The sequence below is a fragment of the Macaca thibetana genome, chromosome 14 (assembly GCF_024542745.1).
Source record: "Macaca thibetana thibetana isolate TM-01 chromosome 14, ASM2454274v1, whole genome shotgun sequence".
Taxonomy (NCBI): Eukaryota; Metazoa; Chordata; class Mammalia; order Primates; family Cercopithecidae; genus Macaca; species Macaca thibetana.
In genome coordinates this window covers 85,114,004-85,131,848 of record NC_065591.1, presented here as the reverse complement: position 1 = coordinate 85,131,848, position 17,845 = coordinate 85,114,004, and the positions used below count along the sequence as shown (strand labels likewise).

At 40.5% G+C, this 17,845-nt stretch overlaps 2 protein-coding genes across 3 annotated transcripts in view; one reads left to right on the top strand and one right to left on the bottom strand.

Annotated features, from left to right (window-relative positions):
• CEP295 (centrosomal protein 295) overlaps positions 1-17,845 on the bottom strand; it is a 1,096,927-nt gene that overhangs the window by 518,513 nt on the left and 560,569 nt on the right. The gene's annotated exons all lie outside the window — the stretch shown is intronic.
• Positions 14,210-17,845, top strand: part of SLC36A4 (solute carrier family 36 member 4) — a 52,995-nt gene continuing 49,359 nt past the window's right edge. Inside the window, exon 1 of one of the 2 annotated variants that reach the window (XM_050758914.1) lies at positions 14,210-14,423. In XM_050758914.1, coding sequence (XP_050614871.1) covers positions 14,369-14,423 — 55 coding nt within the window. In that variant the 5' untranslated portion in view covers positions 14,210-14,368. The remainder of the gene's footprint in view (positions 14,424-17,845) is intronic. The other variant, XM_050758915.1, reaches the window with a different exon arrangement.

Sequence of the window (17,845 nt, the reverse complement as noted above, 5' to 3'; positions counted from 1 at the left end):
GATCTTTGCTATTTCCTTCTTTCTACTGAATTTAGGCTTTGTTCTTTTTCTATTTCCTTGAGGTATAAAGTTAGGTTGTTTATTTGAGATCTTTCTTTTTCTTAATCTAGGCATTTATTGTTATAAACCTCAGTCTTAGAACTGCTTCTGGTGTGTCCAATAAATTTTGGTATGCTGTGTTTCCATTTTTGTTTGTCTCAAGATATCTTAAAATTTCCATTTAGATTTTTTGACCCTTTGGTTGTTCAGGAGCATGTTGTTTAATTTTTACATAATTATGAATTTTCCAATTTTCCTCCTGTTACTGATTTCTAGTTTCATACCACTGTGGTCAGAAGAGATACTTGATATTATTTCAAATTCTTGAATGTGTTAAGACTTGGTTTGTGGCCTGACGTATGATCTATCTTGGAGAGTATCTTACTTGCACTTGAGAAAAATGTGTATTCTGCTGCTGTTGGGAGAAATGTTTTGTATATGTCTGTTAGGCCCATTTGGTCTAAGTTATAGTTTAAGTCCAGTATTTCCTTATATTTCTATTTGGTTACCTGTCCATTGTAAAATGTAGGATACTGAAGTCCCATGCTGTTATTGCATTGCTATCTCTGCCTTTGGATCTATTAGTATGTACTTTACATATTTAGATGCTCTGATATCAGGTGCATATGTGTTTAAAATTATAATATTATTTTGATGAAATGATCCCTTTATCATTATGCAATAACCTTATTTGTGTCTGTTTTACAGTTTTTGACTTAAAGTCTATTTTGTCTGCTATAAGTATAGTTATCCCTACTTTCTTTTGGTTTCCATTTGCATGAAATATCTTTTTCCATCACTTCACTTTCAGTATGTGTGTGTCCTTAAAGGTGAAGTGAGTCTTTTGTGGGCAGCATATAGTTTGGTCTTGTTTTTCATCCATTCAGCTGCTCTTTGTCTTTTGATTGAAGAATTTAATCAATTTATACTCAAGGTAATTATTGATAAGTAAAGACTTACTATTGCCATTTTGTTACTTGTTTTCTGGGTGTTTTGTAGATCTTTTGTCCCTTTCTTCTCTTACTGTCTTTCTTTGTAATTTGGTTATTTTCTATAATGGTGTGCTTTGATTCCGTTCTCTTTATCTTTTGTGTATCAACCACAGGTTTCTGTCTTATGGTTACTATGAGGTTTGCATAAAACACCTTATAGTTATAACAGTCTATTTTAAGCTGATAATAATTTCAATTACATGCAAAAACTCTACATGTCTATTCCCTATCCACCTTTTCTGCTTCTGATGTCACAAATTGGCATCTTTTTACATTGTATATCTGTTAACTAATTATTGTAGTGATAATTGTTTTATTATTGTCTTTTAACCTTTATACTAGAGTTATAAATGATTTATATACCACTATTACAGTATCAGAGTATTCTGGATTTGACAATATACTCACTTTAACCAGTGAGTTTTATACTTTTACATGTTTGCATGTTACTAATTAGCATCTAGAAAAAACTTGTATTTTTTTCTTTCTAGGTTGGTCTTGAGGTCTTTTGTGAGAGTGGCTATAAAATCTAGCCCTGCCCTGAGGGTCCAGGGCATTTGGTTATAGATGCTAACAGTGTATCTTTCATGTGATACTTCTTTATTCTGGTGGATGACCTAATGCTTAAGTGTCCTACCTGTGATCATGTGTCTCTCTCCTAGGAAACTTTTTTATACTGGCAGACACCCTTATGGCTCTTGTGACCTGTGTCCTGTTTATTTCTACCAAGATAGTCACTCTCTAGGAAAGCCCTGAACAGAAAAGAATTTATGCTTCAGGTGCACCAATCAAGTAAGACACAGAGGAGGCAATTCCACAAAACCCATGAAATGACAGAAGCAGTGTATTACTTACAAATCCAGACCAACAGGAAGGAGAGGGCTGTTGAGGAAATTCTCACTCAAGCAGTGAGTGGGGAGCAGAAGAAAGAGAAGGAACTATGGGCCTAAGCCTTTACCAGGGTGCAGGGCACTACCCAACCAGGTTTTCCATGAGGAGTTCTAATTGTTGAATTTAGAACAAGTAGATAACTGTTCCATGGGGTCATGCTGTGACTCACAGGTGGTCACTGCAGCATACGTGAGCAGTTCCTATGGGGTGGGAGGGTCAGTAGGATAAGTCAGGTAAGTTGTATCTATTAATAGCTGTTCCATATGAAAGTGGTCACTAAGAGGCAATTGCATAAGACAGATAACTGGATCAACCACCTTGAGGAACTATGAGAAGGCAGAGAACTGAACACTATGTGTTAAAGGTGACTAAGCCCTGCTTCTGGTATAAGAAACTTCAACTTATATTTAAAATGGATACTGAGGAAATATAAAATTATAATTCACTACAGTGTCTTTATATTTCAGGATAAAGAACTCCCTTTAGCCTTTCTTGTAAGGTAGGTCTAGTGGTGATAAACTCCCACAGCTTTTGTTTGGGAAAATCCTTCTCTCTCTGTTGTTGAAGGACAGCCTTGCCAGGTACAATATTCTTGGTTGGCAGTTTTTTTCTTTTCTTTCAGCACTCTGAATATATCACCACTCTCTTTCACAGCTTACAAGGTTTCTACTAAGAAATCCACTGATAGTTGTGTGGGTGTTCCTTTTTATGTGACAAGTTGTTTTCTTCTTGTTGCTTACAAAATTCTCTGTGTTTGATTGTTGACAATTTGATTATAATGTGGCTTGCTGAAGACCTCTTTCTGGTCAACCTATTTGGAGTTCTTTGGGCTTCATGGATTTGGACGTCCACTTCCCTTTCCAGAATTAAGTTTTCTGTCATTTATTTAAATAAATTTTCTGTTCCTTTCTCTTTTTCTGTTCCTTCTGGAATGCCCATAATGCATATATTAGTTCACTTGATGGTGTCCCAATAAGTCCTGTAGGCTTTCTTCACTCTTTGTTACTCTTTTTGTTGTTTATTATTCTTTCTCTGGCTGGGCTATTTCAAATGACCTGTCTTTGAGCTCACCGAGTCTTTCTTCTGCTTAATTGAATCTGCTATTAAAGCTCTCTATTGAATATTTCAGTTCAGTCATTGTGTTTTCAGCTCCAGAATTCCTGGTTGGTTCCTCTGTTTGGTATGGTTTCTAGTTCTTTTTTGAACTTTAAATTTTGTTCACATGTCATCTTCTTGATGTCATTTAGTTGTTTATCTGTATTCACATATAGTTCACTGAACCTCTTTAAGATTATTATTTTGACTTCTTTTTCAGACAGTTAGTAGCTTTCCATTTCTTTAGGGTCAGTTACTGATACTTTATTTTGTTTTAATGGTAGTGTCATGCTTCCCTAATTATTCTTGATCCTTGTGGCCTTGTGTTGATGTCTACACATTGGAAGACATAGGCACCTTCTCCAAACTTTACTGATTAACTTTGGCAGGGAAAGCCCTTCACCACTTAGTCTGTCTATAGATTATGTGTGAACTAACTGGCAGAGTTGTTGATGGGCTGGTCTGGTGCCTAGGTCAGTGGGTCAGTGGGCCTGGGGCCTGGGTTCACTGGGAGGAGCCTGAATCCAGAGGCTTCCCTGGCACTGGGATGGGCCTCGAGCCTGAATTTGCAGGGGCCAGCCTGTGATTGGGCTAGGCCTAGAGCCTGGGACTCTGGGGGCTGGGTCATGGGGGCAGGGCTGGCACTGGTGTCTGTGGAAAAGTTGGGTGCTCACTTCATTCTACTTCCTCCATGCAGAGGGTATCGGTATTCATGCTGTGCTGCTAGGGCTTGGGGGAAAAGGGATGAAAGCAATGTGAAATTATCCTTCCTACACTCTTTGTCTTTTTTATTTCTGTGCTTTACCCAAGTGCTGTAGTTGCCCGTCTGGATTTATTGGTTCTTGTGAAGGTATTTTTGTGAGTGGACAGTTATTCAAACTGATGTTTCTGGAAAGGGACAAGTCCTGGAAGTTCCACAATCCTGCTGCCATGCTGATAAACCTAAACTTCAATTTTTTCAACTAAAAATGAAGTACTATTACACCTGCTTATATTATTGTTGTACAGGATAAATTAGGTAAAGTTGAAAAGCACTTAGCATGGGGCCTTACTCAATACAAATTAGATTTTGTTATATTTATTATTAATACTTTTGACAAAATTAATTAGACCATTGTGATATGAGGACTCCCACTTTTATTACTTTTTAGATATGACTAACAGAAGAAAAGAGAGCGAGCGAGAATCTAATAGTACTAAACTGAACGAACATCACTCTGTTTATTCTACCTTGTTTTTTGCCCCCATTCCTGCCCCACTGCCGAAAGGCAGAAAAACAGAGCCTCCATGAATACTTTTTCCAGGATAACTTACAATGTGATGGCCCAGTCTTGGTGAGAGATGACAATGTGCTAGCAGCCCTCACTCCTAGCGCCTCCTCGGCCTCTGCCTTCACTCTGGTGGTGCTTGAGGAGCCCTTCAGCCCACCACGGCACTGTGGGAGCCCCTCTCTGGGCTGGCTGAGGCCAAAGCCTCCTCCCTCTGCTTGCAGGGAGGTGTGGAGGGAGAGGCCCTGGCGGGAACCAGGGCTGCTTGCTGTGCTGTCGGGCCACTGCGAGTTCCGGCAGGCGCGGGCTCAGCAGGTCCGTGTTAGGGAGCGGCCAGTGGGCACCACAGGCCCAGGGTAGTGAGGGGCTTAGCACCCGGGCCAGCAGTGTGGAGGTTGCGCCGAGTCCCCCAGCAGTGCTGGCCAGTGGTGCTGCACTCAAATTCTTGCCAGGCCTTAGCTTCCTCCCCAGGGGGCAGGGCTAGGACCTGCAGCCCGCCATGTCTGAGCTCCCCCGTCGCTGCAGAGGGCTCCTGCGCAGCCCGAGCCTCCCCGCCGGGCACCGCCCCCTGCTCTGTGGCACCTGCGCCCATCGACTGCCCAAGGGCTGAAGAGTGCATGCACCGCTCGGCACTGGTGATGGGCAACTCCGCCTGCAGCTCCCCTGCAGGATCCACTGGGTGAAGCCAGCTGGGCTCCTGAGCCTGATGGGGACTTGGAGAACTTTTATGTCTAGCTAGAGGATTGTAAATACACCAATCAGCACTCTGTGTGTAGCTCAGGGTTTGTAAATACACCAATGGGTACTCTGTGTCTAGCTAACCTAGTGGGGACTTGGAGAACTTTTCTGTCTAGCACTCTGTGCGGAGCTCAAGGACTGTAAACGCACCAGTCAGCACTCTGTCAAAACGGACCAATCAGCTCTCTGTAAAATAGACCAATCAGCTCTCTGTAAAATGGACCAATCAGCAGGATGTGGGTGGGGTCAGATAAGGGAATAAAAGCAGGCTGTGGCGCCAGCAGTGGCAACCCACTTGGGTCCGGTTTCATGCTGTGGAACCTGCGTTCTTTTGGTCTTTGCAATAAATCTTGCTGCTGCTCACTCTTTGGGTCCACTGCCTTTATGAGCTGCAATACTCACCGGGAAGGTTTGCAGCTTCACTCCTGAAGCCAACAAGACCGCGAACCCACGGGGAAGAATGGACAACTTCAGACAAGCTGCCTTTAAGAGCTGTAACACTCACCACAAAGGTCTGCAGCTTCATTCCTGACAGCGAGACCACGAACCCACCAGAAGAAGGTCCAGAGACATCTGAACGTCTGAGGGAACAAACTCCGGACACGCCATCTTTAAGAACTGTAACACTCACTGTGAGGGTCGGTGGCTTCATTCTTGAAGTTAGTGAGACCAAGAACCCACCAATTCCGGACACATTGGGACAGTATATCCTCAGTAGGGCCCTCCTGAGACTGGCCAGGGAGAAGGGTAAAGGAGAAGAGAGGAGAAGATTTGAGGAAATTTTGCTGCAATTTAAAAGTCCTGAAGAGAGCAGGTGCGATGGCAGATGCTTGTAATCCCAGTGCTTTGGGAGGTCGAGGCAAGAGGACAGCTTGAATGCAGGAGTTCAAAACCAGCCTGTGCAACAACGTTGAGATCCCGTCTGTACAAAAAATTAAAAAATTAGCCAGAAATGCTGGCACACAACCTGCAGTCCCAGCTACCCGGGAGGCTGAGACAGGAGGATCACTTGAGCCCAGGAAGTCAAGGCTGCAGTGAGTTGTTTTTGTGTCACTGCACTCCATCTTGGGTGACAGAGTGAGATCCTGCTTAAAAAAAATGCCCTGAAGAAATGAGAAAAAGCTAGGGATGATAGATGGATAGGGAGAATGCGTGGCATATGAGAAAGAGCCCTCACTTGGCACCTATGTACCACTCTATGCAGCATGCTTTATTTCCTTTGGTCATAGGCTGCCCTGGTAAGGGAATGGGCTTTTAACTTGAGTTTTCAGGACCCTCCCTGTAACTGAGGTAGGCCTGGAGCTGAGGGCTCTGGGGATAGCCTGGTGTCAGAGTTTATAGGGGTCAAAATCAAGAAAACAGCTACTTTAGTAACTGCTGTACTCTTACCTGACAATTATTGGCCTGTATAAATCAGTATCCCCCCAAAAGTTATTGAGATGGTAATGAAAGCCCATAAGAATCCAAATTTTGAGAACTTTTTGGGATGGGAATGTGATTATCTATTGCTTGAATAAATGTTTCTAGAGACTATGTGATAGAGGAGACAACAGTCATTTAGACCTGGGTTAGAATCTTGGCTTTACTATTGGATTTTGAGTAAATTGCTTCTCTTAATCTAAGTTTCTTGATTTGTAAAATGGAGATACTTGAAGTTTTTTTTGGTAAAGAGATTGTGTATGTGCATTTATAAGGATCTTGCTAGGAAACAGATGGCCCACATATGCAAACTGCTAATTAGAGTTGGAACTATTTATGATGGTATAGGCAGGTGCAGTAATCTGTTTGTGTCCCTCCTAAATTCGTATGTTGAAGTGCTAACCTCTAAAGTGATTGTATTAGGAAACGGGGCCTTTGGGAAGTAATTAGGTCATGAGAGTGGAGTCCTTATGAATGGGATTAGAACCCTTGTAGACAAGACTTCAGAGAGTTCTCTCACCCTCTTTCCACCATGTGAAGATAAAACGAGAAGTTGGCAATCTTTAAGAGGGCCAACCAGAAACCCACCATGCTGGCATTCTAGTCTCAGACTTCCAGCCTACAGAACTATAGTAAATAAATTTCATTTAAAAGCCACCCAATCTATGGTAGTCTGTTACTACAGAAGTACAGTAAATAAGGCCGGGCGCGGTGACTCATGTCTATAATCCCAGCACTTTGAGGCTGAGGTGGGTGGATCACGAGATCAGGATATCCAGACCATCCTGGCTAACACGGTGAAATTCCGTTTCTACTAAAAATACAAAAAATTAGCAGGGCGTGGTGGTGGGCGCCTGTAGTCTCAGCTACTCGGGAGGCAGGAGAATGGCGTGAACCTGGGAGGCACAGCTTGCAGTGAGCCGAGATCGGGATCGCGCCACCGCACTCCAGCCTGGGCGACAGAGTGAGACTCTGTCTCAAAAAAAAAAAGAACTATAGTAAATAAATTTCATTTATAAGCCACCCAATTTATGGTACTTTGTTATAACAGCCCAAACTGACTAATCCACCAGGTTTTTAGAAATATCCACAAGGAAAGACGTAGTATCCTTGGGCAGGCAATGGAGAGGAGCAGCACTCCTCTTTCTAGACCTGGCCAGTAACAGGAAGGAGAGAGCTGCCTGACAGAATCTGTGGCCTTCAGAGAGGGACGCAGCCAATCTGTAGTGATTCGGTAAGGAGAGCACTAGGGGAATTAATTTCTAACTTATTTCACCTCTGTCCTATGGTCTCCCTCCCGTACCTCAAACCGTCAAACCTAATTGGAAGCCAGACCTCAAGAAACCTATTGAAGCACTCTATACAGAATAGTCTTCCAGGGCACAGAGCAACGCAGAAAAGAAAGGAAAGTGAATCTGGAGGGAAAAAGTGGAAGATGATTGGAGAAGGTTATAAGGTACTTAATATGTTTCCTGATAGAGATAGTACAGTTGACCCTTAAATAATCCATAGGTTAGGGACACCGACCCCTGTGCAATTAAAATTCTGTGTTTAAGGCTGGGAATGGTGGCTCACGCCTGTAACCCCAGCACTTTGGGAGGCTGAGGCAGGTGGATCACCTGAGGTCAGGAGTTTAAGACCAGCCTGGCCAAGATGGTGAAACCCCGTGTCTACTAAAAATACAAAAATTAGCCAGGTATGTTGGCATGCGCTTGTAGTCCCAGTTACTCGGGAGGCTGAGGCATAGTTGCTTGAACCTGGGAGGTGGAGGTTTCAGTAAGCCAAGACTGCACTACTGCACTCCAGCTGACCTGACAGAGAGAGACTCCGTCTCAAAAAAAAAAAAAAAAAAGAAAATCTGTGTTTAACTTTTGACTCCTATCAAACTTAATTACTAATAGCTTATTGTTGACTAGAAGCCTTGATGATAACATAAAAATACATATGACATATGTTATATGTATTCTATACTATATGCTTAGAGAAAAGAAAATATTATTAAGAAAATAATAAAAAGAGAAAATACATCTGCAGTACTGTACTGTATTTGTCAATACTGTAAGTTTCTGTTGTTTGTTTATGAGATGAATCATCTGTCTCAAATGGTAGGCAACTACAGCTGCAGACATCAATCTATGGTACACATTAAGCAATTCAGCTTTTTGTTATAATGTCATGACTTTTGTCTGTTTCTTGGGAGTACTTTCAGCATCACTAGTGGCATTTCGTATGGGTTCCATGATGGTGTTCAAGTTTATAGTACTGCCTTAAACGTGGTGAAAATCAGGCAAGAACCATGAGAGATCACTTTTTATAGCAATAGGCAATTTATTAGAGATATAAATTGCTCAATAATTCTTGAGCTCACTGCCAATAGTAACAGGAGGTGGCTATGAAATTATTACAGTATTACCATATGTATTACAATTAAGTTTATGAAATTATGATTTCATACTGCATCTTCATGTATGTTCACATTTCTCTTGACTGTGAAATGTGCCAGGTACAGTCTGTTTGTGTATAAATTGCTCACATGGCGGTGATTAGCATCACAGAGCATTTTGAGTTTTAGATTGTTCATTGTTGAGAGGATTTTTTCCAATAACGTGTTATATGCTTAGTTTTCCGTATCGTGATTATAAACTTAAGAGTATTGTTGCAAAATTCTGTGAAAAAATAATGTAAATTCTGTTAACTGGTTTTTCAATTTAGATTTCCTTTTTCTCTAGAGTGTCACACTTTTCTAGGGAAACTTTCTTAGGTCAGTTAGTGAAACAACTAGTGTTTCATTCAATATCTTAAAAAACTTCCACATCATATGAAAAATTTACCCTGTCCCAACCCAAATGAAAAAAAAATTATAATTTATAGTTGGTGATAATTTAAAAGGAAAATATATTAGTAGTTGGGTAAATTAGTATTATTTTAAACCAATTTCTTGTGGGTCAATAGCCTTTAACTAAAGGGTTCTCTCTCATTTTGACCATGAAATTTCAAAGGGCTTTTCAGAAAATTCACTTTCTTCATAGTCTTGCCCAGTCACTAAAAATTTAGAATCTAAAACTGCTATGTCCTCTCTCATAGGGATGATTGGCATTAAAGACAAAGAACTTGAAAACAACTACAGAGCAGGAAAATACATGACTTTAAAAAACAATAAATATTTTAGGTGACTTTGTTGGATATTTGTCTTAATAAAAATTAGTAATTGGCAGAAACTATGATTTTTTCTTTTTGTAAATTTACATTTATTTTTATTATGCATTAGCTTAATCAAATAAAATATAATGTGAAATAAATTCTTGCCTTATAGCTTGTTACAATTTCCTTTTTCAAGAGGCAACCATTTTGAACTCTTTTGGTAATTCCATTTGGTATTTGCCTTCATATTTCTAAATGACAAGCTTATAGTACTATTAATTTTTTCAGTTTTAGATACTATTTTCTCACAACTATGAAAAGTGAGAATTTAGCTCTTTTACATAATCCTTCATACAGATAATTTCTCCTCACTCCACTCATATCTTCAGAGAGTTATAATACACTCTCCACTACATTCACATTTTTATTATTATGCCTTTGCATGTATTATTCACTGCCAAGGCAAAGTGGTATACTATACTTTTGTTTCTTTTATGACTATTATGTTAACTGGAGTTAGTTGCCTTTTCTTTTTTTTTTTTTTTCCATCTGCTTGGCTTTCTTCACATCTGTGGCTAAGTTTTCTCACCCTCCCTACAGCTCTACATAACATCCCTTTGTCCAATTCTGCATACTTTTCAGATTATCAATCAGTTTCACTGTTTCTTTTGTCCTCGGGGATAGCTGTTCCTGGTGCCTTCCATCTTCTTGCCCCAATTTGGACTGGTAGCTCTCTAGGCCCAGTGCAAAACTGCAATTTGGAACTTACTTTTGGCATTCTCTTGGGAGTTCCTTTCTCCTTTGCTGAATTCCTGGTTTCCTGAATCCCATGTCTCCTTCTTTCTAAGTTTACTCCTTAATTTTGGTGGAGCATTTCTCCAGTGCTTTCTAAGAAAGGGCACATGGGAAGTACACATAGAGCTTTTATGCATATTAAAATGTATTTATTTTACTCTTTCATTTGATTGATAGTTAGGTATAGCATTCCAAGTTGGGTGCGTTTTCTATCAGAAGCTGGAATGCCATGCTCCATTTCCCTCTAGCTAGCTTATGATGTTACTACTGAGTGGTCAGATGTGATTCCAGTTGAATGTGATAGCCTTCACCCCCATTTTTTCATCTGGGGAAGCTTTTAGAATATTCCTGTTATTATCAAATGTTTTAAAATGTTTTCAATGATATATCTTGACTTAGGTCTGTTTGCATTTGTTGTATTGGGCATTCAGTGAATTCTTCAAATCTGGAAACAAATGATCTTCAATTTTGAGAAATTCTGTTATATTATTACTTTTATTTTTTTTTCCTTTTCTCTTTAATCTCTTTCTGAATTAAGATACTGGAACTGCTAGATGGATCCTTTCATTTTTTTTTTTCTATTTGCTTTTTTTTTGTTTGGTCCTTTTGCTCTACTCTCTGTTCCCTGGTTATTCCTTTTTTTATGGCAGTCTATTCCTGTCTCATAGATGCAATATCTTTTTTTAAAGTCTACTTGAGAATATTGCAGAGGTTTGTTAAGAAGTTAAACTTCTTCTATCTGCATCGTTGCTCTTTCCCAGGTATTTAGTTTTCGGTTTTTTTAATCTGCTAAATCTGTCATAAAGAGTTAAATAAAACCAAGTTATTCTTAACAAAAGTAAGGTTGTCAGGAACAATTACCCCAACAAAGAACCTCTTAAGAGAACCAGTGCTGATCAGCATGTTTCCTAGGTTCATTAACAGAATAAACAAGTCATTAAGGCAGATCTTAATTAAAAGATGGTGAGAAGCTTGTCTCTATTTCCACTGAAAACAGAGGAGGATAAAACAGCCTTAGGATACAAAATGAGTAATATTTTATATAGAGGGGAATCAAATAGAGAGGATACGTAGGATTTGGTCTGCTCAGCTGTTCCTTCGGAAAACCGTTTCCTTCTCTACAATGTCATCTACATGGTTGTATCAGAAACTACCACAATATATGACTTTGTCCAACACTCACTTACTTGACTAGTCCAGGTGTGGGAATCTGATCCAAGGTGACTCAATCACAGTTCTTACCTAGGAAATGTTTAAAACTGAAACCGAGAAAAAGAGACCAGTATGTTTCTGATCACTCAAACTCTAAGATAAAGGAATTGAGAGCTTTTAGAAAACATGTTTCCTACCAGGTGAACCTGAGAAACAGAGGAGTTGTGCAGTGGAAACTTGCACAGATACACAAGCAGATGCACAGAGAAAAGCAATCACTGAAGAAGAGACTCTCAGAGGCATGAGAATCGGTTTCCTGAACCCAGTCTCATCTCTGTTTTAGCAATCTCAGTATCCTCATTAAATTCCTCTTTTGGCTTAAGCTAGTTTGAACTGGCCTCAGTATTGCAATAAAAAAAATCTCTAGCTAATATGCTCACTTTATTTGATGCTTCCTGTGAATCAGGCAATGTGTTGATGCTTTGTATACTTTATCTCATTAAATCTTCTCAACTTGTAAGGTTGGTGACATTATTTTTCACATAAGAAAACTTTAGAGATCTAACTATTATATAATAGGCAACTCTACCTAGATGTTCCACAGGTGTCTAAAACAGAACTATTTCTCTATCTGTGAAAGAGGAAAGGCTAGACTCACTGCTGGAAACGTTCTTCTCTCTACACACACCCAGCCAAGTCCTTCTTACCTTCATGTGTCAGCTTAAGTGTCCTCAGATAAGACTATCCTGCCTTCTCAATCTAAAGTAGGTTCCCTGGTGGTACCCTGTTATTTTCCTCACCAACAATTGTAATGACATATTTAGTATTTTGTTTTGTTCTGTTCTTTCACATGCTGTATACTACGAACTCCATGACAGTAGGGACCATATCAACATTATTTGCCATTCTAGCCTCTGCATCTAGCATAGTTCCTGACATATGGAAGGTGCTCCATAAAATGTGCTTGAATAAATTAAAGACTTCTAAATGTTTCCTTTCATATACCTCTGAGGCTATACTCAGTAACTTTCAACAATTGTTCATTGAGTGACCAGTATGTGCAAGTCACTGTGCTAGGCCTGTTGAGACAAAGACAAATACAGTCAATTCCTAAACAGGCCTAGCACAGTGCCTTGCACATAATAGTATATAGCATAGTATAAAGCCCAGAAAGAGGAATAATTATAAGACGAGAAGTGTTATAACAGAGATATGAACAAAGTGCTGCAGTTGCAAAGAAGGAAGTAGTTAAGATATCATCCAAGAAGTTAAAGTCAGGAAAGGAAAGGAATTTCCAGGGTTCAGATTGTCACATTCTGTATAATGTGTCTATTTTGATACAGCTGTACTTGATATCTGCTTCTAATTTATAAGACCTGGAGTAGAAGTCCTAGTAAATACTTCTCAAGTAGAGACGCATGAAAAACATATTTCTCTTGAATCTTATGATCATCGTTACCACTTGCTTTATCTCCACATCACTGTAAAGACATTGAACCTGGCCTCCTGTCTCAGCCCAAGCCTCTTCAAAAGATTCCAGGCCTATATTACAAGTCAAGCTTTTCTTCCTTCCATATTGCCAGATCTGCTTTCTCTGGAGCTGAGATTAGGGGACAATGACTTTTGATCCCTTTTAGCACTCAAAGGATAATGTTCTTCTTTTAAGATGCTGTCCCACATGTTCTCATTATAATGAGTGGTTTATGGAAAATTACCCTAGTCCTGTAACTTCTGTCTGATGCCTGTCTTCTCTCCTGCTGATCTTTAACCAGGTGATCCACCCCAACACTGGTTGGGGAACATTTCTCTGGTTATGTTCCAGAATAGATTTCTTCTTCTTCTTTTTTATTTATTTTTTTAAATCTCCTTTACACCTCTATTTGTCAGGAACACTTCAAATAAAACCTTCTTTTGGGATTTGCATGTATATGTATGTGAACAAATTGGGTTCACTTAAAGGAAAAAAAAAGCGGGTTGGTAAACTGTCATTATCACTAGTTATCTAGTGAAAGCCTACAAAGGATGCAACAGGAGGAAAGATGTAGATAGTATGTAACTGTGTACCTTTTTAATCTCAGAATTTTAAATATTTAACACCATTGCCATATAGTTACATCAGTGACTGTTAATCAGAATTATCTCACAGATTGTCGTCAGAATTAAAGATAATGTATGTATGGTGCGTAGGAGTATTTGAAACTACATCCGTACACTTAGTTTTTACCTTAATTTTCTTTCAGCACCACGGTCAACGTCAAATATCTGGAAGGACATTGAAATACCTCAAAGTGAAATTGTATGTGACTTAATTAAATTCTATTTAACTGTATCCGGTAACTCTAACTATAGAAACAGGGAGACGAATAACCAGAGTAGTCAGAACCTCAACATGGGTAGGGGACAAATCCCGTCCTTCTTCGCATTCTCCAAGGTGACTTACAGAACGCTAACGCCTTGCATACGGACAGGCGCCCCAAATTTAAGTTCGCGGTCATCTTTAAAAACCCCCAGGGAGCTATGGACCCAGGTCTCGACCAGCTCTAAGGTCCCACCCTCGCTGATCTCAGGTTACCCAACCCTCCTCTCGGGTTACCCAACCCGGCCTTGCTGCAGTCCTTGGGTCTTCGGCCCCTCCCGCCCCTCGCCGGCAGTGCCCGCCGAGCCGGGCTGCCCCACTGCGCATGCTCCTCGCCGCGCGGGTGGAGAGCGCCGGGGCAGGGAGGCGAGCACCAGGCGCTGGTCCCTCCGGGCAGGGGAGGTAGGCCTGGGCCTGACGCCGGCCACGCAGCGGCGGGAGAGTGAGCACCCGGGCGGCGGCGTCCTGGAGACCCGCGAGAGATGGAAGCGGCGGCGACGCCGGCGACGGCCGGGGCGGCGGGGTGCGAGGAGCTAGGTCGGTGGTGTGCGTGGGCAGGGACCCGGGGCTGACGTAGGCGGGGGTCTGTGCGGGGGTCGGGTGCGCCCACACCTCCCGGGGCCCCTCGGCCACGGCCGGGAGGAGGCGGACCCTGCCCCCCCGCCCGTCCGCATCCGGGTTCCACAGGGAAAGACGTGGGGCCGAGTGGGAGGTGTGTGTGCGTGTGTGTGTATGCGCGCGTGTGTGCTCTTGAGGTTGTGGGACTAGCACGGGTTCTAATTTAAACCTAGCAAACAAACCTCCCCAGGAAGTTGGAATGAGTTGAGGCCTGATTGCTAACTGACCCCGTTGTCAGCATCCGCAAAGGAACCGGTTATCTGACCCCGAGAGCTTGGTCAGACGAAGCCCAGGCCTCAATAGGGTGTTAAAATGTGTGTGTGTGTTTGCGCGCGCGCGCGTGTGGGTGAGTGTGTGTGTTGAGTGGGGCGGGGCCCTGTGTGTACACGTCGAAGACGCGAGAGCCTGCGCCGCGACTCTCACAGTTTTTTTCCCAATGATGCTTTAAGGAAGTTATCATTGTTCTGCTTTTCAAATGCTGCAGCCCCTTTCGGAATCTCCAGATGAATCCTCATTTTACCCCTTGTTATCCCAGAGTTTCGAACAGGTCGTGCTGACCAGAATGAACAAGAGATACCTGTAGCTTGCTCACTTGGCAAAGTTTGTTTTCCTGCTTTCCTTCGATCCTTTGGCGACAGGGCGTGTGTGTTTATGGTTTCCCGCTGTCCAAAACAAAAAAGTAGGGATTAGGGTGATAAAATGATCGCTCTGCCAGTTATATGTACTGTACTGGGGAGTATTTTTCATTCGATGCTGATTAAATGTAATTAAAAGATTAAATCTAAATGTAATCTTCAAGAAAACGGTTGAACTTTAAAAAATACCGTATTATAAGTAACTTACAGGTTTTATTCCTCTAATAGCTTGCAGGGCACTTTGCAGTGGAATTTTTTTCAGGCCATAATAGTAGAAACAATAAATAACATTTTATTGCATGCTTACTGTGTGCAAACACTGTGCTAAGTGCTTTACCTATGCATTGTCTTTAACCCTCACAGCATTTGGGATAGGTGCTATTATGATCTCCATTTTATAGATACAGTAATTTTAAGCTTATTATGGCAGAACCCAAATGTAAACTCAGGTTTGCCTGTTTTAAATTCATTAACAACCTGTCTTAGTGAGGATATGGAGAAATGAGTATTCTCATGCATTGCTGGCAGGAAAGGGATAATACAGTTATCCTTAAAAATGTACATATCCTTTGACCCAGCAATTCTCCTTCTGAATATTTCCAGAGGAAATAAGTAATGTAACAAATGCTTATATCAAGAGGTTTTCATTATAGTATATAGAGAAAAGCTGTTAACTAAAGTACAATGAAAGGAAATTGGTTAAATTGTGGTATAGCTGTATACTGTCTAACCATTAAAAGTGATATGGAAAGATGTTCACCATGTACATTTTCTTTAACTGAAAAAAAAAGTTACAAATTATTTCAGTTTTTTTTAAGTTTTATGTATTCATTAATTCAACACATATTCATTCAGCTTCCCCTACGCACTTGAGATACATCGTGAGCAAAACAGATAAAAATTCCTGTTCTTATGGAGCTTGTATTTAGTAAGGGGAAGCAGAGAGTACGCGGTAAAGACAATAACCAGTTAATTATATAGTATGTTAGGTGAAAAGTACTATGGAAAACAAGAGCAGGGTAAGGGAAATCAGGAATGAGGGTGGGGGCTAGGCAGTTTGCAGTATTTTATAAAATGGTTGGGATGGGCCTTATTGAAAAGGTGCAATTTGAGTAAAGACTTGGAAGAGGTAAGGAAATTAGCCAAATGGATATCTGGGGAAAGACTACTCCAGGCGGGAAGAATAACTAAAGGAATAGCAAGGAGACCAAAGTGGCTGAAGCAGAGTGATGGAGGTAGCGATGAGGCCAAATTATGTAGGGTCTTGTAGGCAATGTAGACTGTGACTTTTACCCTGAGGGAAGGGGGGACCAATGCAGGGTTTGAACAGAGGAATGTCATGATCTGCCTTGTTTTAAAAGGATTGCGTTGACTGCCATGTGAAGAATAAACTGTAAGGGGGCAAAAGTAAAAGCAGGAGAATATTTCAGTAATTCAGGAAAGATGTGGGTGTCCTTCAGAGCAGTATGGCAGTGGCAGTGGAGGTGAAGAGACATAGTTAGCCTCTAGGTATATTTTTAAAGAACCAGTGTGATTTCCTGACAGAGTGGATGAGGGTTAGAGAGTAAAACGGAGGAGACAAGAAAGACTCCAGAGTATCTAGAAGAATGAAATTGTTATTAACTGGGATATTATGGTGGTTTTGTAATATTCCTACAGATTCTTTGATGTTTGTTTCTCAAGTAGGAGAAACTTAATTTTTTTCTCTTCGAGTGGGGGCTGGACTTAGTAACTTGTGTCTAATGAAAGATTTGGGTAGAAGTGATGATGTATGACTTCAATACTAGATAATAAAGTGCATTGTACCTTCCTCCTTGCTTTCTCTTTTTGAATCACTCACTTGAAGGAAAGCTAGCTGTCATGTTGCAAGGAGACTCAAGCGGCTCTAAGGAAAGCTCCGTGTTGCACAGAACTGAGGGCTCCTGACAATAGCCATAAATTGTTATACAGCAATAGATAACTAATACAAATGGGTAAAGTTGCAGGAATAGCAGGCTTGCTGGTGAAGACCAGTTCAGTTTGAGGCATGTTAAGTTTGAGATGTCCATTAGGTATCAAAGTGCAGATATCAAGTAGGCAATTGGATTTATGTCTAGCATTAGTGAAAGGTCTGGTCTGGAAATATAAGTTTGGATGCTATCAGCATATGGATAGTATTTAAAGATAGGAAACAGAATGAGAAGATATGAGAGTTGTTTGTGTGTATGTGTTTGTGCCTGTGAATATGTACTCTAAAATGTTAACAGTAGTAATTTCTGGGTAATGAAGTAATTTTTAATTTCAAAAATGTTGTTTATGTATTTTCTGATTTTCTACAATGACCAAGTGTTATTTAATTTAAAAAAAGAATTTCCAAAAATGGGTATTTATGTAAAAAGCAGTGGTAGAGATGTTAAGATACAGGTTCTCGTAAGGTATGTGAATAGCTTAAGGTCTGCACTTTATTTCATAGCCCATGGGGCCCTCAGGAAAGTTTCTTGCTGTGTATATTTCTTCCTCCTCAGAAATGAACAAAATAGTTATGGTTCTTATTTTATATCTAGAGAGTAGTTTATAGATTCAGGTGACAATATTATGTCATTTTTAAAAATGAAACTATTTCTACTTTCTTTTAGTTTGTCTATTGCCAAAATACAAGTGATTTTTAAATTTTATTATAAAAGTAATGCAAGTTTGCTACAACTGCTTTTCTTTTCTTTTTTTTTT